General features: G+C 39.9%; 2 protein-coding genes across 4 annotated transcripts in view; both read left to right on the top strand.

Moving 5' to 3' along the window:
• The window catches only part of LOC308331315 (tissue factor pathway inhibitor-like), a 54,686-nt gene extending 42,097 nt beyond the window's left edge, over positions 1-12,589 (top strand). For both annotated transcript variants that reach the window (XM_080786699.1, XM_080786698.1), the window contains exons 3-7: positions 4,285-4,461; positions 5,967-6,038; positions 7,308-7,370; positions 10,032-10,217; positions 10,493-12,589. In XM_080786699.1, coding sequence (XP_080642825.1) covers positions 4,285-4,461; positions 5,967-6,038; positions 7,308-7,370; positions 10,032-10,217; positions 10,493-10,557 — 563 coding nt within the window. In that variant the 3' untranslated portion in view covers positions 10,558-12,589. The remainder of the gene's footprint in view (positions 1-4,284; positions 4,462-5,966; positions 6,039-7,307; positions 7,371-10,031; positions 10,218-10,492) is intronic.
• Positions 12,590-12,911: 322 nt separating this feature from the next.
• Positions 12,912-25,438, top strand: part of calcrla (calcitonin receptor-like a) — a 41,629-nt gene continuing 29,102 nt past the window's right edge. Inside the window, exon 1 of one of the 2 annotated variants that reach the window (XM_080786546.1) lies at positions 12,912-13,087. The gene's annotated coding sequence lies outside the window, so the exon portion shown is untranslated. The remainder of the gene's footprint in view (positions 13,088-25,438) is intronic. The other variant, XM_080786547.1, reaches the window with a different exon arrangement.

The raw sequence follows: 25,438 nt of genomic DNA on the forward strand, positions 1-25,438 counted from the left end.
TATTTGTGGTTATAAAGTGGTTTAAATATACTGTTGCTAAAATCTAAAATGACCAGATGCTTTCCTGGTTTTAATGGATTATTCATGACTGCATCGCCAAGCCAAACAGATGTAGTGTAGACGGCCCTCTGATATTTCTCTTTTCCCGGGGCTTTAAAGTCAGTGAAATTTGTAGATGTCACCATGTAATGGCATTTTAATTATGGTCACCCACAGGGAAGCGGCTGGTAATCAAAAGACGGATCAGATCAGTGGGAATTGCCGGGGGGTGTGGGGGGTGGACCTGTCCGTCCAGGCTATGGGACGTGACCACGACTCATGCAGATTCTTCACCTGCGGGGACCGTGATTACAGCCCATGGCGAAAATGTTAATAAACGGATTACATTTGGGAAGGGATTGATTGGTGAACCCAATGAGGAGAAAAATGGCTACTGATAGATGGAAGATTTTTGTACATTTTATATTAGGTTAATTGTAATTGTAGGACTTGGTCTTGACTCTGTTATACTGCATTTATAAACTTTCACTTTTAAGAGGAGTAATACATGGTTGAGTTGAAACTAAGTTCAAATCAACCATAATAACCCTGGCTCCAACCTTTTTCATATCAAGGCCCATTATTTATTCTGCATTTGAGCCAGGGACCACCATTTGATGACATTAACTTCTCAGGCCAAAAACAAAAAAATGTAGTTGTTGGATAAGATTTTGTCCACAATTCCATGCTGAATTTGATGTTGGTACGAGGATAACAGGTAAACGTTGATCAAAATAACAATTCTTCTACATTCTCTAATTGTGTAGACTTCTTGTATGCAGATGTTTAACAATAATGGAAACCAAATGGACCTGTGTCATTTTATGCTCTGAAGAGTTAAAGCCTGATAAGGGTCCATTTGGTTACCAACTCCATCACTTAGCTGGGGACCATCTGGAACCCCCTCAAGGACCCCTCAAGGTTTCTCTCTCTCTCTCTCTCTCTCTCTCTCTCTCTCTCTCTCTCTCTCTCTCTCTCTCTCTCTCTCTCTCTCTCTCTCTCTCTCTCTCTTCTCTCTCTGACTCCATGTATAGATTTATGAGACAGAATTGGTTTAGAAAGCCCAAACTGTTTTGGCTGAAGTGCCTTAAAATCAGATGATTGACAGCCACTCCAGCTAAATATCCCATATGTGCCCCATAGATGAACTTGGTTATCATCGCTCAAGGGAGTGTGTGTGTGTGTGTGTGTGTGTGTGTGTGGACACAAAATGTTAACCCATTCTGGGCGGGAACCCCTTTTGGTGTTTTACCCCCTCAGGCCGGGATCCATTTTGGGGTTCTGTATGTACAGTATTCAAAACTGTAAAAATGTTGATGCTGCTATATAAATATTTGAAGTTTTTCAGAAAACTTAGGTTAACACTCATCAATCAGCGGCGTTCAGTGCCGGGATTTTTTTCAAAATAGAAGAAGCTTGGGGTGCTGGGAAGATATGGCCGCTTTTACTCTGCAAAGCCCCCCCCCCCTCCCCCCCCCAAGCAAAGACATATCTTTGCTTGCTTACCTCACTATCGTTCATATTTTGAACCAGACCAGAGGCAGGTCAGAAGTCAGAAATTAAAAGCTTAGCATATCCATCTGGTCAAAACCACGGAGAGCTCCTTAGATTAGCAGATATGAGGTATTCTTTCTGATCCGTATACAGGGAAGTGAACGACAACGCGCATGCACGAAGAGCAAGGAGTATGGTGGCGTTGGAGGCCAACTCCAAAAAAAAAAGAAAACATTTCAAAATATTCTTCTCAATGAAAATGCGCTAGGACGTGGGTACATGTCCTACGTAGCAACCCATCGGTTGGATTAGTTATGATGTTCCCACACGTCGTACGGTCTAAATGGGTTAACACGAACTTCAGCAAGATGAATGAGCTCATAACTCATATCTCAGAAGTATCATGAGCCAATTTTGCTGACAGGGGGCAGATATTTGTGTTTTATACTATCAGGTGACTGGATTGTATTTGAAGGACAAGGATTTAACAGAGCAAAATCCGAGTCTCCGGCAGCTTGTTCATTTGTTATTCCTATTGGAACAAATCCAGGCAAATTTGAGGAAGTTACTTTCAAATTACAATTTAATCTTCCAGATCGCTGATCTGGAACATGAAAGTTTGAACCTGAAAATGATCTGCACTCCGGTTTCCTTCAGTCACAATGCCTTTGTCTATCAACCTTGCAAGTACTTCAGTCTGTCCAGTTTACAGAGTATCATATTAAGATTACAGTACCATTATCAAGAATATGAGTTCTTCAGCAAGAGATTAAAGAATGCCAATGATGCCCATCATTAAAAGCATACTCAACAGTATGTCTTTCATAATGGTTGAACAGGCAAATTAAAGCAGATCCAATACGTAAGGCAAGGCAAAGCAGATTCATTTTCATAACCAATTTCCATAACAAGTGTTTTTCACAAAACATAAATCATGACACGGAGTATGCAGAGTGCAAAATCATAATAAAAGGGCATTTGAATACAATTAAAAACTGAAAAGAAGTCAAAATGATTATTATTATTATTATTAAAAAGCATTAGTAACAGAAAGGTCTTTAGCTTTGTTTAAGAGAGTGATTTCCAGATACGATGTGCATACAAACTGAACACTGTTTCTACACATTTTAGTTCTGATTCTGGAGACTTGAAGCTGACCTTTCCCAGACAATGTGAGAAGTCTCGATGGTTCATAATATACCACAAGATCAAAAATGAATTTTGGCCTTCCAATTAACCAACAGTGGCATTTTGAAATAAATTCTTTCTAATATAAGTGTAAAAGAAGAATTGGAGCGATATGGTCCACTTTCTTGAGCAGAAGCCTTCTGAATAAGCTACAGTCATCTGACCGATTTTTAGGGAGACCTCTAGTGTGAAGTTACAGGGAATAGTTAATGCGATTGCAAGTGATAATAGGCTACTGTAGGTGTAACCTTGAAAGATTATAACGTTTGTCTACTCAGCGATGCCAGTCCTGTCTTTCAGAATGTTTATTTATTATTCTCTTTCATTCTTCAGGACTTGTCATTTCATGTCTGTGTTTGACTTTTACCATAGAAATTAAAATGCATGTGCTCACAGATCACACAGTACAGAACATACAGTATGCTGAAACAATTCCATTTCTCTACTCTCTCTCTCTCTCTCTCTCTCTCTCTCTCTCTTACTTTCTCAGAAAAACTATTTGTTTGTTTATTTTCTGCACATAAATGAAGAAAGAACAGAGAGGGACAATAGTGGCAAGATGATGTCGGTGAGATCCCAGAGAGGCTTTAAGGAAACTCAAACGGGTTATCTGATAACCTTTGGGGAACTTAGTTTTTCTCTGTTCTTCCACCATTGTAAGATGTGTCACAGCAATCATCTTCCAATCTTGCTGGGCGCCTGAATGTCCTCCTTTCTTCTCTTATTTATTTATATCTTTCTCTCTCCAACAACCTCAACTCAATTCTCTGCCACAAAATAAAATGGTCTAAGCCAGGGCTATGTGCCACTATTTCAGCTGCCTCTCCGTTGCTGGACTGAATACATTTTGTTTTATAGATTACGGCCCAGGCCTTAGTTGTTATCATTTGTGCTGATAGGTACTACTACTGTATGTTGGATAATGAGACACTATTGTTAATTAACCACTACAACCCGATATACTTTGTTGACCAGGGTCCCCCAGGGGTCTATAATTGGTGCCCACCTTCACACATTCATTCAACTTTAATTCAGCATGGTGAAATTAATTGCACTATGGTTAGGCTAGTAGGCTAGTAGAAGTAGCTCTGATCAAATTAAGCTCTTGTTTTACGTTTCGGCTCCTCAGTGGTGAGCTGTCTAGAATAGGTCCTGTCTTGTCAGCATAATCTCGCAAACAGCATGAGTGATGTTGTGTGCACTGCCAGTTGGCCACAATTTTTGTCTTCAGAATGTGTCTTACACTTTTATTTTATACTCAGAAATAAACGTATTTTTGTTAAATTGAGGTCAGTACTCAGTGGGGCTCGCCCGGCTCGGATAGGCCTGAAGCAGTGCCCAGATTTGTAGTCATCAATGTCATAGACGACAGAAGTTATAGGGGTGTCACAGGCTGGCCACATGAAGTCCAAGATCCACTTTAGAAAAATGCTGTTACCATAAGAATTTTAGTTATCATTTCTTATTTATTTATTTGTTTGTTTGTTTATTTGTTTTATCCTATAATTTACTCTCATGCTAACTCTCTGTCACTCTTTCTGTCTCTCTCTCTCCATCACCCAGCTGAAAAAAGCCCCTGTCATTTGGAGGAAGCCCCTGGCCTCTGTCGTGGACTGGTGACGCGCTATTTCTATGACGGCAAGAGTCAGGAGTGCAAACATTTCTTTTATGGTGGCTGCTTTGGCAACGCCAATAACTTCAAGAGCATGGTGGCGTGCCAGGCAAAATGCCAGAACCAAGGTATGGCGACTGAACCACTGTGGTCATGTCTGAGCCCAGGCAATTATTAAGACAGCTGTACCACTACCACCCCAGAACATCGAATATAATATAATGTTATGTAATATAATAACTAGAGACATAAAAAAACAAAACGTCCTTGTATTCCACTCAACACAACCCCCATATGGAGGTTATAGGGTAAGCTCACATGCTGCATTCACACGGGCAAATGCAAAGATACAGTCTACCATTCATTGTCAATGGAAGCCAGCGACATGAAGATACAAGGATGCATCCGACATTTGTAGCTGCTGCAAAAGATAGAAAGCTAAAAAAAAAGCAAAAAAGAGAAACAATATTAATTGTTGTTCTGTATTTACATGTATAAAGACTATTTAATGGCCTTAATTTATATAGTGCTGCACTTACACAGAGCAATTGGCTCCTTCATTAAATTCCCATTCAGAAATGTGGCATATTCAAAATAGCGCTATACCTTGGAAAATGTACTTTTTGATAGATTTTTCCAGACCATGAAATCACATTCCAATTTGATTTAGCATTTAAATAGTTTTGGAGAACAGTAGCAGAAGTGCATTTAATTATGCTGGACTCTGGCTCCAATTGGAAGACTTAGATATTGGATTTGTCAAAGACATTAACGAGCAAGTTGTTCTACTGTGACAGATTCCAGCCGACAGTCTTATGTTATATTGAAATCAATGTAGACAAGTGTGGAGGGTAATTTCAAATGAATGCTTCCGTCAGTTTTTATTAGCAACCTTAAACTATGCCCCTTGGGAGCACTGGACTTAATCCTCTTTTCTTACAATGCCAAAGCTATCGAAATAAAAGTTAGTATATTCTACTCATGTTCATACAACTGTAAACACTTAAACATTAAATTAAAATTGATCATAGCGGTGTTTAGGGTTAGGCCTTGTTCACGCACATTTAATTGGATGTATTCTAACCATAGGTCAACTTAAAAGGCCCAGCTACAAACTCACATTTCAAATGGATATGTTACACTTACTATGTTATTAGCATACTGCAACAATGCTTTCCAAGCACTACTTTTCACTAACACCAGTGTAGCAGAGTAGCTCACAGCCTCAACCTGATGACCTAAAAGTCTAATATTTCCCCAGAGTCATAGGGCAATTGCCTTTGGCTTAGTCGTTAAGATGTTGGACTTTCACGTGGGAGTCCCCGGATTGGGTTTCCCTGTGGGAGGAGGTCAAAAGGGGGTTGAGTGTAGCAGAGTGGCTCACAACCTCAGCCTGATGGTCTAAGAGTCTAAAATTATCCCAGAGTCATAGGGAATTCCCTTTGGATTAGATGTTGGCTTTCCAAACGGGAGACCTGGGTTTGATTCCCGGGTGTTACACCAGCAGAATGGAAAGACTAGAAGCATGACAGCCGAGCTCTGAAGATGACACACAACTAGGATAATGGTGCACTCAATCGAACCTTCCTCTGAATGACATGACTTAATATTTATTGTCATCCTTTGAGTGCAGGAGCCACCACCCCGGCAACAAAAGTTGACAGTGTGCAACCAACGAATGAATCCACTATACAGCCTCTCACTGGTAAGAATAACACACAGCTCCATTGCTATTTGTCACTGCAAATGCAAGTGCCTAGACCAGGCGTCTCTTCCAGGTTTTTAAACAGCTGGTGGAGGCTACAACTTGTAGCGTCGCCAAAAAAACTGAAACACTTTGTCAACGCAAGTTGAAGCCTCGCACTAGCATCATTTCCATCCACCAGCTGTTTAAAAACCCAGAAGAGACGCACGCTTGCTCTAGGCGCTTTCTTGACACCTCTTGACGCTACTGTCTGGATGTATCCTGTGTGTGCGTGCGTGCGTGCGTGCGTGCGTGCCCCATAGTGATGCATTGTGAGGGCTGAAGTGGTTAGTGTATGTTTTGTAATAATAATCAAAATCTACAAAGTAACTAGTAACTAAACTTTTCAAATAAATGTAGTGGAGTAAAAGTACAATATTTGCCTCTGAGATGTGGTGGAGTTGAGTAGAAGTAAAAGTACTGAAACAAGAATGACACTCGAGTCATAACTGACAGATGCAACAAGCATTGCTGCTTGGCCTGCATGTCCATCTCTTTTCCCCTTTTTTACTTGTATGTTTCTCTGTCACAACCTCCCGGCCGTTCGTTTACAACGTTCTTTTGTTGGTTCAATCATTGTGTTTTGCTATAGCTTTCCTCTAGCTCCAGTTAACGCATAACACGCTGTAGCCACTTGCTCCGCGTTGCAGCATTCAGAGTATGGGGTTTTACTCCCATTGGCTTAGGAGGCAGACAATCATAACTAGCTACTGTAGGTCACTAAGATACAGCCATGAATGACTAGGTCGTGTTTAGAGTAGTTTTTATGGTTGCTACAAGCCCCAATAGTGATTGTAAGCCAGGTTAGCGCCTGGCAAAAAAAACCCCTCAAAATTAAACTTAAGTACAGTACATAAGTAAATGTACTTAGTTACTTTACAGTACACCACTGCTAACAGTGTCTAACCTTAACTACTGTAATTCATTGGGCACCAAACCCAAGGTGTGACTATACTCTACTAAAACGTATCAGTGAATTCATAAATAAAAGATAAAGATGAATAATTTACTGATTAACAATAACAACACAAACTATGGTAGAAGAAAGTACGCAAACAAACAAGCAATACATAACATAACGTAACATTTGTTTGCAGTTACAGTATTATGCCTGATAGTTCAATATCCATACACTGTGCAATCTATATCTCCAGATAAAAGCATTGCAATGTTCACAACACCTCTGAAAATGATTGATAACTTAATTAAGTTGTTTACTTGTTTTTTCAGGGATCATTGCCTTGAGCCAACCACAGGTTCATCTCCGCAAGTTGGACTCTGCATCTCAGCCAGGTGAGAACACTGATTATGCGTTTAGATTGTAGCCTGTGACATGTCACATGCATGATGGGAAAACAATGTATCTATCAAAAACAACTCCAAAGATGATTGTGTATTCAGTGACGTTTGTTGCTCGAATTTGTTACTGCGTTTGTTGTTCGAATGCCCCTGCCCCCCTGTCAAAAATAGCTAAAATCATCAAAATAAAGCAAAAAATAAATAAATACACTCATCTCAACAAAACATGAACCCTGGTTGAAATAAATAACAAATAGTCCTTTAAGTACTGTGTTTGAATCACAATGGAATTAGTCAGCTGGTCCTCAAAGTAAAAAGGCTCAAAGTAACTGAAGCCAATGCAGCTACTTTGCTAAGTTGTGGTGGCAGGGTGTTTTAACATAACCAGTCAATGTGCAGCCAGGCCCCTCTGCTAGACATCTCACCAAATTGCCTTGTGCAGTGTAGTCAGAGGGCATAAACAGGACTGTCAGCGTCTCCTCCCCATAGTCTATTTGACATTTTCCCCACCTACTAATTTTGTGTGTTTCAGTCGTGGGGGCTCATAGATCACTGCTTGGCATTAAGGTCCTTTCATGCTGGAACAGATGGGCCCGTCCAGAGGGTGCTAATTTAATCTCTCTCAGCTCATTGAGTCAGTTATGATTTGTTAAAATTCAATTTCAGCACTGTCAGGCACAGGCGGGCCAGTGAAAAGGGGGATTCTGTGATGCACAGGTTTGAATATCAGACCTGTGTGTTCTCATCCGTGTTTGTTTTCAAAATGTAGGGGCTTCATTCTGTAATGAGGTGCTTTTAACAAAACATGGTTCCTGTAGTAAATCTTACTAATATCATAAAGGCTCTACAGAATGAACCCTGAATAATACTGAATACTGAAGCACTGAATAATGGAAGAAAACACTGTTATTGAAGTCAGAAGAAAATCTGGAGACGGGAGAACTTTGGGTTGGGTGAGGGTCGCATAATAATTATTCTGTTTGTACTCTTTCTTTCTTTCTTTCTTTCTAGTATTATTGTCAAATTATCTTTGTGGATAGATTCAGCTTCTATTTATCTATCTATGCAGATATGAGAGTATACAGAGGAAGCTAATTGGAGAGGGGGAATAATACTAATGCATGTTATCGAACCTTGAAATTACTGTAGGTGGTTGATAGACTATCCAGCAGTTTGCACCTCTAACAGCATGCCCCTTCATTTAGCAATATCCACAATGAAGAAGACAAGACACATGAGTATTACTCTAGTAGAAAACTCTCTGCTCAGCTAAACACTGACATCTTGTGGATGATGTGTGTATCGAGTGGAGAATTTAGATGAGACATTTTAGATGAGACTTTGGCCCAATTCCAATCGCCTCCCTCAAGCCCTGAGCCCTGAACCCTCATTGACTTTAGTCACATCAGCTGTAAGTGCTTGAGGGTGAGAGGATGCAAGGGCTCCAAATTCTTGTGAAAGGAATGGGACAGCACTTTGAAGATGAGTCCGCCATTCATGACACTTTTCTTATCCTTATTCACAACCAGTGCTTTAAACATTATGTGCAACACCAAAAAGGTGTAGGCTGAAGCCGAGGCTTTTTATGCCTACATTATTTGAGTTACAAAACAAAACCACATAGAGCTTAGTTCAACAAAAATAGAATCAATATAGGCATCAGCAGATTTTAGCATGAGATAACCAATAATACAGAAATCTGCAATTATACCCATGATCTGCATCGGTTTAAGTAGGCCTTTATGTAGGCCTATGTTTTCATGTCCATATCTGCTTGGCCTATTACTACGTCTATGTCTATTTTAGTATTTAAGCTGTTCGTTTTATTATTAGTTTTATAAATACACTTTCCTGTGTGATAGGGGTTGTAATATTAGTCATTATAAATTGCATTTCCATATTCTTTTACTTTGCTCATTAGTCATTTCTCATCATGTTTCCCTTTATTATTATTATTATTATTATTATTATTATTATTATTATTATTATTATTATTATTAAATATATATCCTATCCTTCCATTCCCCATCCCACATCATTTCCGGCTTTTTAGACAGCTGGTGGATGGAAATGAAGCTCCACCCACACGGCAGAATGCCGCTGGGGCAAGTTGTTCCGGGAATCAGCCGCGTGGGTGGAGCTTCATTTCCATCCACCAGCTGTCTAAAAAAACGGAAATTACGCAAAACACAGCTTCTTCTGTCCACGCATGGAATCTAAAGTGTGCTCAGACCCATAAAGGGACAGCCTTCAAGCCCTCACAGACTTCACATGAACGCGCACCTAAGTCAGTGAGGGCTTATTGAGTCAACAAGAGAGCGGAAATTGGTTCTTTGACTGATCATCTCAAACATAATATGGCATATAACAAAATACTACCTACTACTGATTTTAATAATCTATATATCTCAATAGATTAGATCCATACATTAAAATGCATGTGGAATTTTGTCATTTAATATTGTTTAATTTAACCCTTAAGCTCTACTTTAGTTTATGACAATCTTAAAATGTGTCACATTGAAAAAAAGGAAGAAAAAAAATCCTGTCCAAAACATGGACACCAGGGTTAATGTAGCCTACAACATTTTCAACATATTCATTCCTCAAAAACGAATCCAACATTGTTTTGTGTTTTGAACTGCTGCGTTGCAGATTTCAGTCCTCCGGGGATCTGTATCACTCCAGTGGACAGGGGGACATGTGACGGGGCAGAGAGGAGGTTTGCCTACAACCCCAAGACGGACAGGTGTCACGTGTTCCGCTACAGCGGCTGTGGAGGAAACGCCAACAACTTTTCCCACAAGAGACACTGCATGAAGACATGCATGAACATCAGAAGTAAGGCTGTTATTTATACACATACAGTACAGTAACACCACCAGCAGCTTTCATTGTCTACACCAGGCCGAAGGCCTGGGGGAGAGTATGTTTTGCACCAGTGGTGGAAAACATAGTAAATTGTTTTACTTAAGTAAAAGTATCACTACTGCAATGTAGAACTACTACTTAAAGTACCAAAAGTAAAAAGTACTCATTATGCATAATGTCCCATTTCAAGTTTTCAAATGTATAAAAAAATCATAGCCTGTTTTCACTTTGTTTGTTTTTTGCAGGCGGGGCTAAGATGATCCGAATAAGGAAGAAAAACCTCAATAACATCTCGTTTCGCGCCATCTGAACACATGGCATTTGTCTGAAATGTCTTTATTAGGAACAATCCCTTGAGATGAACCATCTCGTTTTCAAGGGGGTCCACAATTCACAAAGTACACTTCATACATAGACACTTTTTTACAAACAATTCAACCAGACAAAACAAAACAAGACAAAACAATATATTTCAATAAAGCATACTCTACTTTGGACTCACTTTTATTTATGTTTGTATTTCCTTTTTTTAATTTCACTCTATTATTTTATTTTGTAGTGCTAAAATGTCAGATCTATTCATGTTTTACTTGGTAATGACTACTTTCGGTGCATACCGTATTTTTCTCCATATTGATATATTGTTTTGTACTGCTCTGCACTCTGCGGATCAGGTACTGCTAGAGGGCCGAACAACTAACAAAAGCACTAGGGGCGCACGCTCTTTCGTGGCTGCAGCTCCCAGACTCTGGAAGAGCTTACCCCTTCACATTCGCTCTGCCCCCTCCATTGGTGTTTTTAAGTCTCACCTTAAGACTCATCTTTTCTCCCTGGCTTTTAATCCCTCCTGAGTCCATTTTATGCTTTCATGCTTACATTTTTGTCATTTTTATTATTGTTTTTCTCATTTATATTCTGTGTTCTCCTGCCTGTTCTCTGTTTTTGCCACTGATGTACAGCACTTTGGTCAACCTTGGTTGTTTTAAAACGTGCTCTATAAATAAAGTTTTATTTGATTTCATATTAAATAAACATGTAATGTATGTATCCATATTGTCCTCAGCAGTGAAGAAGCAATATATATATTTGGCAGCTTTGTTTCAACTGTTTTTTTTTCTTGTTTTTTTGCCAGATTTTTTTACAATATCAAAAAGATGTATTGATGCAGTTGTTCTGACAAAAAACATTTTTTTTTGCTGATATGCGTTCTGTATAGCAGTTACTATAACAATATGAATGCAGGTGTTGCTTTACATGTGTTTATAGCCCATCACTGAGAATTCTGCATATCTGACACCCTAATATCAGTGGTGGAAAAAGTGCTTATTTTTTTTACTTAAGTAAAAGTACCAGTACTGCAATTTAGAACTACTATTCATATTGCAGAATGTCCCATTTCACAAGTTCCAAATGTGTAGAAAATCAATTGAAAACAGACGATCTACAAGCTCTCAATGTGTTGCGTTACGAAACAATGTGAGCTTGTAGATCGGCTATTTTCAAATGGCTGAAATGTATAGGGTTGAAGTGGTTAATTTACTAAAAGTTACTTAAGTAAAAGTACTTAGTTACTTTCCAAGTTTCCACCACTGCCTTATACACACTACAGATAGGGAGTGAGGCTCATTTGAACCTTTTTTCCCCATTCTCCTCAGCAATGGTTCCAGTATTTTTAATCAGTGTGAATAGCTACTTTAGCAAATTAAACTGCTGCCCTGTCTTTATTCCAATAGTGGCCATTACATTCCAGTGGTGTCTTTATTGATTAATGTACAGCATGTGCTTGAACATGCTGTACATTAATCAATAGGCTTTGCTCTCACAAAATGAGCTGTTGCTCCATTAGCCTAGTATATGTAGGCCTACACAGTCCATATGTGTTTATTTGTCTGAAATGGAGTAGGCCTACATTGGATGAGACGGTAATAAATCACCACTGAGAGCTTAAGCTTAATTTATTCTCCACCGTAGCCTACTTATTATTATTAGTATTATTATGTAGTGACATAATGTGGTTAGCTTGTAGGCCTAGTGGCCTACATCAGTTTTTTTTTGCCAAGTAACGTCACAGATACTATTATGCCAGAAGCATCAGTAGCCTGTGTGTATACTGTAGTTGTCAATATAGAACAGGAGAGTGCAGTGTTGTATAAACGGACAAGAAAGGTCTTGCTTAACCGTCTGTAGTCCTGATACTGCTATCCTTCCTGATAAACCACCGGGCTGGCTGTAATAAATTGGACTGAAGCATTATTATATGTATTTGTATATCATGTAAAATGTATGAAACAATATTGTAATTTTAATTTCATATCAAGTTTGCTAATAAATTGTAACAATTTGCAATGTGTCATTTGTCATCACTGTAAATTACACTTTGCTAGTTTGCTTTATACAACATAATGCTAATTATGCATTTATTGTGTTATTGTATTATCAATTAAAGAAATCACACAAACTAATCAATCACTAGCCAATCACAAGGCGGCAACCAACTACTAGCCAATGAGTGCGTGCGTCCGTGCGTGTGTGCGTGTGTGTCGCGTCCATGATCGTGTCAGAGCCTGGCTTTGGTGTGTGTTCCTCCTGGCAATGGGATGTGTAGTGTACCACCTGACAGTGTGTTCAGTGTTGAACTGTGTTCATTGAGCGCAGCGCTGCCGTGGGACACAGTACACACACCGCCACAAGCTCTGAGGAGGGACAGAGGGACACACACATTCACAGACTGACTGGCTCACTGACTGACTGAGGAGACAAGCAACGTCCATGATTGCTGTGACATTAATTGTCATCGCTTCTTTCCGTGCACTATAACATTGGATTATACACTCTCTCAGGTAAGAAGTGTGAGGTGGATTCTGTTTTGCAATCCGCGCTGTGTGTGTGTGTGTGTGTGTGTGTGTGTGCGTGTGTGCGTGTGTGTGTGTGAGAGAGAGAGAGAGAGAGAGAGAGAGTGTGTCTCAGTCTCACATGATCACATCATCTCAGATAGATAGTTATAAAGCAAGTTGCGCCGCCTGCACAGCAGTTTAAAATGTCGAATAGAAATAAATGATGGATTTTGTATAGATAGAGCCTCGCCCCCCAGCTGTGCTGTGAAATGAATTGAATGTGAATGGCACGAACTGCGGGCGCGTGGACCAATTTGCATGATAGGCCGTGTAGCCTATACTGTATTCTTACTAGGCTATATTGCTACAACACATATTTTGTGTGCAATTATAATATAACCTATTCATTTAATTGTGTTACAAATGAGGTAGTAGTACGGACAAAAATGCATTTCAGTCCCTTGGGGCAAGACCATTCTGGGTCAGAGGAATATACACAATGTGCAGGTATTATGAGTCATAATACCTGCACTGTGCATTGTACATGTATTATGTATCATGTAAAGCAATGTGTCATCATTTATGACACATTGCTTTGGATTTGATATAAATGTACAGTGACAGTTTTCACTTGTGACTGAATGGGCCTGGCTGCCTGCAGACTTTAGCCTACATGCAGAGTGGATCTCTTGCAGTAATGCCTGGCTGTGCCACATTGCCAAACACCTTATTAAAGGTAAACAGGGCCCACTACAATATATCTGTATATCACTGTTGGTTTGAGATAATTATGTCAGACACTGTACTGGCTTCATCATGTTCATAGTAGATGACATCTCACTTACTGTCTAGCTAGCACATATTAACTCTATAATGGATCGAGTTGTTCAGCCTTAATTGTAACCAATTAATGTTGTTTTAAGTATTCTGCATGCAGGTTATGTAAGAACTGAGCAGCATGATGCCTGGAAGTTATCGGCTGAATATAGAGGAGAGGAGATGATGATGAAATTAAGTTAATAATGATGACAGATCTACTGGCTTAATCATAAAAGTTAGTGGGAGAGTGTATAGTTAGAGGCAACTCTTAAAGCAAAATAAAGTGTCCATCTCAAAACCATATAGGAGGGATTTTTGGTGTGGGGGAAAAACATCCAATAGAGAATGAGATAGGGGGGTATGATGAACATAATGCCTGATGTGTGAAGAAGTTAGTTTTTGTCTTTATTGTCCCGGGATGCAGGACTACCCCACATAGTTTGTAGTCCGACTCTGAGCATGTTGAGTAGCCAGTTGGCAATGAGGGGATGGTTATATCTACTGTGGCCGACATCAGTGGCATTAAATGCATGAGCTGGCTGATGCACTGGGAATGTCGTGCAACTGGCTGCCTGTATGGACAGGCATTGTGTCCAGGCAACTAGCAGAGACTCCCCGGGGGGGTCAATTCACACTTGTGTGAAGTGAGGGGCACCCACTGTGGCTGCCACAAGACGTCACATGTTTGTTTAGTGGTTGTTGCTGCAAACAAACATTATACTAAACCCCTTATCCCTAAACTTATTTGCCTTTTTTTACTATTTTGCTAAACATTTTTGTTAAAATGTCCAGTCCACAAGCTCACAACCTGTCAATGTAGATTGGCTAGTTGAACTATTCAAAAATGTTTTTCAAAATAGTAAAAAAAGGCAAAGAAGTTTAGGGATAAGGGGTTTAGCGGTGACGAAATGGAGCCCTATAAGTCCATATTCTTGGCCGTCACGTGACGTCATGTTTAGTGGCCTAAACAAATATTAAAAGTCCGTAGACTTGGCAACCACTCTGTTTAAAGTGCTCTAACAAACTAATTAATTAACTAATTAAAAGTCCCATAAGGAGAAGAGACTGGAGCAGCACGGACATTTAGAGCCTTTTATTCGACCTTGCGGTCTTCATCAGAGTCATGACTCTGATGAAGACCGCAAGGTCGAAACGTTAGTCGTTTTGTATACTCAGCACCTTAATAAAAGGCTCTAAATGTCTGTGCTGCTCCAGTCTCTTCTCCTTATGCAACTTTGATGTCCCTGCACCTGTGAAGCACCGGAGCAGCCGTTTTAGGCTTGAGGCGCGTTGGTAGACTCCCTTTGTAAACATTAAAAGTCCATATGAAGTCATTTCAATGTCCTGGCAGCATACGAAACCCTAGCATGTCTCCATGGTATATTGGTATGGTAATGGTTTTACTAAGTGATGTCATTTAGAAGAGCCTGCCAGAGAAATCCTATTTTCAGAGTTGGTTCACAATGGCATTCCTGCTGTGCATTAAATTGCATTTTCTCGCAGTCAAGCAATGAAATCAAAGAATTTCACACAGTGTTCTGTAAGTCTAATCAGGCACTATGCTTGTCAGTGTTTCATTTTGAAGTGGTTGCAGTGGGAGTCGCTTTGAACTTGAAGTATTATTGTTTCTTGTCTTGGAATAATAAGTGTGTGCATGTGTGCGTGCGTGCAAGTCTTGTGTTTAGCAAAACACTATTGAACTACAAGCTAGAGAAAAAAATCTGCCAAAGCATTGGAAACAATGCATTTCACCTTGTTCATACTGTGCACAGGTTTTCTCCTCTTCCGCAGGTGCGCATAGGCTGATGATGACGATGCTGCTTAATCAGTAATCACACATGACTCAGGCATAGAAAACAGAAATGCAGTGAAACGCTTCCTCCATTTAGCTCCCTATGTAAGCATAATTCCATCAGCTCTCTCTGTTTTCTTCAAATACAATGATGGGTATTGAGTAATAACGCTAATTGTGACAGTAGGTCAGTCCGTCAGTCAGTCCATCCGCCACGCCTCCATATACTGTATGGTTGTCAGTCCATCACTCGTGACACATCACACCACCATATATGGCCGTCAGTCCGCCTCGACTGATACCTGTCCATTCAAACTCCGTCTCCTGCCCCAAAGTTATTAGCGTAGCTGGCAAGCCGGCGAAAACTATAGTTCTCAACAAGCCCGAAAATTAAGGGCCGGCTCTACCTGGGCCCTAACTAGGCCCCGCCTGGCATTACTAATCAGCACACATTTTTCGCCCTGCCCGGCCAGAAAAAAAAGAGAAAAAAAAGCCAACTTCTCAATATATAATGCTTAAATGCCAACTTCTCAATATAGGGATGTGTTTGCCGATTAATCTCCTGTCACTAATTTTAACTGATTCAGATGGTAGAGCTTTGGGTTCAGTACTAAACAAGGTGAAAGCTTGTCAGGTTTTAGGATATCATATTATGCAATTATATCAAGTACTGTATATCTTGTGTATGTCCTGTTTCAGATTATGCTTACATTTCCATGAAAATGTAAATTGAAACACAACTTCCATAAGCTTACACCAGTTTTGGCTATTAGCGTAGTAAAAATCTGCCGTAAAGGTGAGATGTTGAGACTTTGGAATAGACTTGTTAGCATGCCTGACGACAGATTAACTAAAAATACTTTTCATTGATTTGGACATTTTTAATGGTTACCCCTGGGCCAATGAAGTGAAATCTTTATTTTATCTTTTTATGAATAAGTCATCATTTATTCATTTATTTGAATGTATTATGTTCATGACATGCAGACTTAAATGTACTTTAAATATAAGGAGAGAAGGTCTGCTGCCTTATTGTACAAACCAAAACTAAGAACATTTGCTTATTAAGAATAATTATGGTCCTGAACCTTATGTCAGAGTCAAAGATCATTTTGTGCCCGGGGACTATACCATTGGCTTTAGAAACGGGTAGATTCATTGGTAGGCTACTCCTGAGGAGGATTTGTTTGTTGTGTGATTTGATTTAGGAGGAAATTGAAAGTGAGGTTCATTTCTTGTTTTACTGTCCATTATAATAATGAATGTTGTAAAATGTCATCTATTTGTGTTAACATGATGATTGATGAAAGACTTGCATTGTGTTTTAGATAAGGTATTTTGTTTTGGCAGATTTTGTGTGTAAGGCTTGGGAAAAAGGCCTGTTCTGTATATTTGAAATGGAATTTGAAAAACATAGTTTTTATTTTTGTTCTATAATGTAGACCTATGCAATGATTTATGATTTACAGTAGGCTATATATTGTGTCCTTGTGGGCTGGGCATGTTGGTGCATGACACAGAAATAAAGAATTCTATCCATCAATCTACATGTTATGTTAAGACATTCTCTAAGTATAATTAATAGGGCAATGAACAATAATGCTTAGTAGTAGTGATGCACCGAATATTCGCCTGCAGAAAATATTCGGCAAAAAATGGCTAAAAATGCATTTTCGGCCTATTCGGTTTCGGCCCGGAAAACAATATATAATATTAATATTCGGATATTCGGTATTCGGTTTTCAGCCAACTGTTTCCTATATTCGGTATTCAGTTTCTGCCAAGAATTTCCCTTTCGGTGCATCCCTACTTAGTAGTTTATACTTAGTTGCACGCCAGTGTCACACACAGAAAATAGCTGACCTATGAGCTTGAAATGCTTGTAGATCGGCTATTTTTGGCGTACGACACTGGTACGCAACAAGCATAAATCAGGCTTAAATTTGTGAGCGAGCCCGAGGTATGCTAGGCACATCCCAAGATGGTACAGAATAGAATTCCTTTCACAGGCCCACTTTTGGTGGACCCCAGCCTCAGCGAGAGCTCCCCTATGAGTCGCAAAATCACCACCGGCAATTTGCAAAGTAGTTCAACCCAGCCAGTGGTGGAAAAAGTACTCACATGTTTTACTTAAGTAAAAGTGTCAATACTAATATAGAAATACTCTTGTTACAAGTAAAAGTCCGGAATTCAAAATGTACAAGTAAAAGTACAAAAGTATTGGCTTCAAAATGTACTTAACTTAAGTACAAAAGTAAAAGTACTCATTGTGCAGAATGTCCCATTTAAAGTTTTCAAATGTATAAATGATCTTTTTAAAATAGCAGTTCTACAAGCTCACAATGCATTGCATCGCGAGTCACGACGCATTGTGAGCTTGTAGAACTGCTATTTTCAAATGGCCGAAATGTACTGTATATAGAGCTGAAGTGGTGGTTAATGTATGTTTTGTAATAATAATCCAAATCTACAAAGTACTAGTTTTCAAAAAACAATTTGTGAGTAAAAGTACAATATTTGGATCTGAGATGTAGTGGAGTCGAAGTAAAATGATTGAAAATACAAATACCTCAAAATTTTACTTAAGTACAGTCCATGAGTAAAGTAGTTGGGATGCAACGACGCATAATTTCCTGGACTGCAGTCCAGTACGACCGCACTGCACCAGAGGCAAGTGGAGGTCATTTAGTGCCCTAAACAAACATTAAAGTCTATAGACTTGGCTGCACCTCTGCTTTTACAATTGCCGGTTGAGTGAGTGACCAGCTGTGTGTGATTGAGTGGTGTGGACTTGAGTGAAGTCGAGCTCTGTGCGCCCATTGTGGTCCGATGTTTGCTTCTCGCTTGATATCGTTTTATAGAAAGACTACAATCATGACTGATACACCATATGAAAATAGACACTTCATGGATTATTGACTCACCATGTTTGTTAATGATTTTTTCCAAACCTCCAGTTCTCTTTTTTATTATTTTCACACAACAGCTCTAAGGTATATTAATGACATAGTAAAATGTTGAAAATGAGTGGTATTCCCCTTTAAGTTCTCCAAAGTGTGAAACACCTTTAGGCTTCGTAATCACAAATTGCACAGGGCAGATATGACAAATAATCACTGGAAATCACTGAACATATTACATTTTTTCTTTCCCCCATAGCTTGTAGATCTGCTATTTTTGTTTATGCAAAAAATAATTGTGATTAGGCGACAGCCTACGCCTGTGTCTTTTGCAACCTATTAATGTATACATATTAAAATAAATGGCTACACGTAGACGAATAGCAAACAGTATAATGAATACGAGAATGAACAATATAAGTGTGAGCGAGGTATGCTGGAAAATCCTGCCAAGCATGTTTGCACACCCCGGGGCGCCACATCAATAGCCTATAAATATATCATGTTTTATTGCCCTTCATGTGCATTCAAGTGAACCTTCTGTAAGAGCGTTATTGAATCTCAAATCTGCTCAGAGCAAGACATCATGCCCCCTCCCCTCATCCCTCACCTCAGGCCGGAGGTTATCACGTTACACTGTTACAGTAAAGGACAACAATGTTGATAAGCATCACTCTCTGTCTCTGTAGCTGCCCTGGATTTGGTTTCGGGGATGTGAAACCTTTTGTGAGTGTTTCCACTCATACATTATGAATGGCTTTTATTATTATTATTATTATTATTATTATTAACACGATTTCAGCACGTAGAATGCCTGGTGAGATCTGTTATATGTCCCTGTCTTCAAAAGCTTCAGTTCGGGGTCTCTTGCCTGTGTGTAGCACACTGTGATGTGGGCCGTAGTGGTGCATGTTTGCAGAGTGGAGACTGCATAAGATATTGGACACAGTGGAAACAGTCTGTGCCGTTTCCAAGCGGGTATTCTGCGCTTGTGTGAGCTAAACAAACTGTCAGCGAGCAACAGCCTTCCTGATTTACTGGCTGGGAGGGGGCTTCTGCCGGACAGAAAAGAAGAAAAGCTCCCTGGCTGGGAAGTGGGGTTTGTGTGCTCGTACAAAGTTTCAGTGCATTTGTGCGTGTGTAGTGTGGTCCTGCCCCTTGTGCTCGTGCGTGTATCCGTGTCTCCATTGTGTGCTTTTGTGCTACTGTTCCTTCTTAGTTATTCTGTGACTGCTGCAATTATTATTAGAAAGATAGCTTATTGTCCGCTGTCCACCGCAATGTACCTTCTTCAACTCAGTCATTGATTCAAGCAGAATCTCAAGAATCTTCTCGTAGGCGTGTGGAGGCGTGTTCTCTCCTCCGCGTCATCAGTGCCCATACCCTGGGTAGGGTTGGCGAAAGGGCTTTTCTGTGTGGAGTTTGCATGTTCTCCCCGTATCCCCTAGGCTGGTAGGTACCCTCACAAAAAAACATGCAGTAATCCTGGTCTCTAGTCTAAAGTACCTCCCCCTATCCAGCCAGGGCGCGTGACGGAGGGGAAAGGAACTGGTCGGAATAATGTGTTCCTTCTGGCCGGTGAAACTCCCCCATGTCAGGTGAAAAGAAGCAGCTTGGACTCCTCATTCATAGAAGGAAGCATGAGGTCAGTCCGTTGCTTTCATGTCCGTATGTTAACTCACACACGACGTGTTGCTGAGAAACCTACACAGCAGAGCAACATACTGTAAGCGTGTCACCAGTGACGTGAATAGCCCCCTTGGAGGTCATGTCTAGGGCCCACAGCGTGCATTCTTTAGCTTCCTTGGGGCCGTCTTAAAAAAGCTTTGAATTTGATCCTGCTCCAGGGTTATTTTTGGTCTTTGCAAGGCCAGTAGGGAACCTCTCACATACATAAGTACCCTGAAGTCCTGAGGTTCACCGTCCAACTGGCAGACTGGGATGTGCACAGATAGACACTCCTCTGGACAGCAAAGTCCCCTTTTGAAATGTAGTTTTTTGTACAGTTTGTTCATTTAATATTTGTTGTGTACAGCGTACATTATGTGGCCCATGGTGACATCGATCAATTCTGGATTAAAATGGTCTAATAGCCTATATTATTTATGCCCCAAATATAAATCTCACACACATTAAGGCAGCTGGCGGTTCTACACGCCACACAAGGTGCCCTTTTTTCACTTGAGCACCTGCCCCTCAAAATGACATATCACTGGAACCTATAAGTTAACCTAGCTTGTTGTTGAAATAAGCTAAAGGCAACATATGACGCTTGTCCACCCCATTGTTTCTTCACCTAACACCATGTTCCTTCACTGACTCATAGGAATGCCATTACGACGATGAGAATGTGTCATGCATTTACTGGAGAGGATCGAGTAACAACATTTAGATGTAGTTGGCCGAGCCTCAGGCCAGTGATATAGACAGGTTTGCAGATCACAGCAGGTATTTCCTGCCTTTAGTGTTTATTCCCCCAGATAAAATAAATAAATAAATACATTTAAGATAATTGAGGTGAACCTTCAACCTACATTGATGCAACATGCAGACTTAAATCACATCTTTCCCTGAGATAAACAGAGGAAGAACATGTAAACAACCATTTAAGATCCCAGGGTGGATCTTGGCCAGCTAATCCCTGTGAGTATACGAAATGTCAACTTAATGACCACTAAGCACGGCAACAAACAAAATGTGAAATTCAATCTTTTTATGCTTGACTAGATGTTGTGGGAGGAGATCAACCTTTTAAACAAATACAGACATTCGCCTGGCGAAGGTCTGAGAACAGACATTTTCTTTAATCAATTATACATTTGAAATTGTAGACTAGGATCTCTTAGTTTGTTTAGTTCACTTTCAGGCCATCTATTATTTATCTATCCTCTATTTAGGTGGATTTTCAGGCCTGTTTTAAAAGATGTAAGTGATCTGCTTGTTTTGGTGGGAGGGGGTCAGGGTATTCCACACCTGGGTAGCTGTTTTAGAAGGATAATTTACCCATAGGCCTATTTGTTTTGAAAATGGGAGGTACGTTGTTTGCGCTCCCTCTAGTTTATGGCTGTGGGTGTCACTGAGTCTTACCTGACTTTCTTTGTGCCAGATCAGTCTCTATCCTTTTAATACTCTATGGGTATGACAGACTGCCCTAGCCCACCCCCTATTCACAAGGAGGAGCAGTGTATTATGGGAATTGTAGTCCAGTAAGGAAGTGAGCCCAGTGTCCATGACATCATGGACACTTTGAAATACTAAAATATCTAAAAACGCATATTACCCACATACAAACCCCAAATATTTTCTTAGTTCTCCCAAAACATCATTGAAATGGTTGCAGCAACAGGTGTGACGTGTCCTTTTAAGTGACATTGTGATTCTGGAGGTGGAAGCATAGGGCTGAATTAGCACTTTTGTTGACAAAAGAGGAAATTCTTCCCAAGAATATCTTGTTCTTTAATTAACTTTTTATTAATTCACATATTCACATTTTGTTGCCATGCTTTCGCCTGTCAGCTTGTTGTCAAGAATACAGCCCAAATATGCAATCTCGTCTTTGCTGATTACTATGTCATCAACTTTAACCTTGAAGTAATTTACGTTGACCTTACTGAGGGAATGTTTGGAACCAAAAAGAATAGATTCTGTTTTATCAAGATGTGTGCTAAGATCTCAGTTTCTTTAAGGAGATAACCATAGCAATGCTGTTGCGGCTGTTGCCTATTGTACAAACATGTAAGTCCATTTACAGTTTAAATCCAACACACTATATGCGCACCTAAACAATGTGCCAGACAGTGTGCAGAATTTTTTTCCTTTGTTTAGAGCACTTGACGTTAATTGTTTGCCAGCCAAGTCTATGGACTTTAACGTTTATTTAGGGCACTAAGACTAGGGTTAGGTTTAGGGTTAGACTAAGACTATAAATACAGTGGGCGCCACTCACTTATAATGTATCATACGGTATCACCTAAAACTAGTAAAATTAACTGATGTACAAGCTCACAATGCATCACATTATTCTTTGTATAATTAAAAATATATAAATTCATTCATAGTCCAATTAACTGTTGCAAAGGTAGGTTGTTTTATTCTGGCAACTGGACTATGGAAACAACCTCAATTGGCCACAATTACCTTCCTGGCTATAATATGTGCCTCAGGTTACCCCGGCCTACATGATCCACAAGGTTAGACTGTTTTAAACCATATAGAGCTCTTAGCTACGTCAAAACATTTACTATCGACACCAAGGAGGCAACTATGCAGCAGGTGCATCACATGGTGTTCCCCTCTTTATTTTTAACGCATGTATTTTTAACTGGGTATTTCTACAATATTTTCCCATGCGTAAACTAGATCCTTTGGATGACAGGCCTTTGGATGTGGATTCTTTCCTATGGTCAGATCCCTCTCACCTACTGTAGTTTCACTGCACCTCCTTCTGAACTAAATAGTGCATTGGCTAATTTACTTAACCCATTCTGACCTGAGATCAGCTTCTAAAAATGTCTTCTACTTCCTCCCTGACAGTTTTCTGTCAGTCGTTCTTCGATTCAAAAAAATGTAGCAGACCTGCTTGTAGATCTGCTATTTTTCAATAGCTAAAGCATAACGTAATGCTAACACCAAAAGGGGTTCCCGCCTAAAATGGGTTCAAGGCTAATTCCGGACAAGCTGTCCCTTCTAGGCCCAGCTTTCCGTGTTTGTGTAAACACAAACATTGAAGACAAAAGTGAGGACAGAAATTGTGAAGCCGCAAATTGTGATTAATTGGCCGGAATGACAATATGACATTTGTGATTATTTGATTTGAGCATGGGATGTGATGTATGATGATAAGAGCACCCCTCACTTCACTTCACACTTCAACAATAAAACACTTTCAGGCCCACATGAGATCTATAAATTAAAAAAAAATGTCTAAACATCCTAACAAGGAGTCTGGGAAGGGAGTGCATTGCAACTTGCAAGGGGGGCTTTGATAACGTTAAACAGGTACGTTTGTCAAGTTTGTCAACACTGATCACCCAGATAATTCATGCTGTTCATTGCCGTATCGATACAGCAGCCTCTCTATCGTCCGGATGTTCTATCGATATATTGCCATATCGATTTATTGGATGCATCACTAATATACAAATTATCAGCCGAATTCCATAATTCATTTATTTTCTGATTGATCTTCCGATTAAAACTTCTTAAAGGAATACTCCTTTAAAATCACCTCGGGGACCATTGTCATGGCAATGAAACGTGAGCTTGCCGATGTTGCCGTATGTTACTGTATAAACATAGACAGCTGGCCATACCGTCGTGTCCAGCAGTATTCAAGACATGTCTTTGAAAGTGAGTGACACACAACTATGGAAATGAGGAACAAATAATGAAGTGATGTTTTGATTAATATCCCTTGTAGGGACAGGAATCAACAGCGACCTCCCGATATGATACGGTTATGATAGTAAATGGTGGTGCATTTATATAGTGCCTTTATCCAAGGCGCTTTACAGAGATTACATTCACCCATTCACACACACACACAAGCAATTAGGGGTTCAGTCTCTTGCTCAAGGACACTTCGACACTAACTCTGGGGCCGGAGCACGGGATCGAACTGCAAGTGGAACCTTTGCCATTAATACATGCCTAATACTAAATATGAATACACGTGTTGTATTCTGGCGTTAACATGGTGATATAAGAATCACCATACAAAGGAATTGACATTCCTGACTGAATACTTTTTTACCCATCCCTAATGCCTTGGCCCATCCATCAAGATGTGCAGTGTAGTAGTGAAGCTGGGCTAACACTACAGATTTTTTTTTATCCTAACCGATTTTGAAATCTGGTTCTTTCCAATCTCAAAATGCACACACTACGATGATTTGAGTTGCCCAAGAGTATTAACATTTCATGCGGTTGCTTGGGGGATAGTCTGAGTATCCTCCTAAATGTAGGATATTTTGAATATTTTCCTTGGCAGAAATAATTTTCAGATGAGGGTCCATCCACGGACAATAATAATAATGTTGGGGTCCTTTGCATGAGAACCACTGGTGTAAATACTTTGGTTCTTGTGGATTTGTCCAGAGTCAAATCACAGGGCAACCTGTGCCCTATATACTGTACATAAAACTTCTCTCTATAACATGAAAGGACTAATGTTTTAAACTGAGGGTTTGCTACAGTAATTGTCTCTCCTGCACTGCTGGTGGCATTTCCCTTGATTAGGAAGGGGCCAAGTGCTGTGCAGGGGAGGAGTGTTAATTCTTCTTATGCTTTGAGTAATGGTCATTGAGTTTTCATGCTTATTTATATTTTTTTAACTGTAACACATCTTTAGTTTAGGTTACTTTTATACAATTGATTATTTATGGAAGTTTTTATTTATAAGTAGTTATTGAGAAGAAATGTTAATTGATTCTGTCCTGTGGTAGGATCCACTCCTATTTAAGGGAGGCAGCAGGGACAGACTAGTCAGTTGGTTGTGGGCTTTAACACGGTTTCACGTTCTGAGGGAGAGCTACAGGGCCTTGTGTGACCAAGGTTTAACCTGGAGAGAGTTCTCATCCTATTTGGCCTTGTTCTGCCTAAGTATTTATTTCATTGGTCTATTTCTGGCCAGCGTGTCATTTTGAACTTTTGATATGTGAATGATTGTCTTTGCACTGAAGAAAACTGTCTGGAGGTTGGTGGAGGAGTTTGGGGAGAATAAAAACCCTTAACCTACATGTTCTGACTGTTCTTGGAGCCTTGGCCGTTCGGGCAACTTTACATAACCCCTTTTGGTGTTCTAACCCTTCTGGATGGGAACCCCTCTTGGGGTGACTTACAGTATTC

This window comes from Protomyctophum bolini (assembly GCF_963924005.1).
Source record: "Protomyctophum bolini genome assembly, chromosome: 16".
NCBI lineage: Eukaryota > Metazoa > Chordata > Actinopteri > Myctophiformes > Myctophidae > Protomyctophum > Protomyctophum bolini.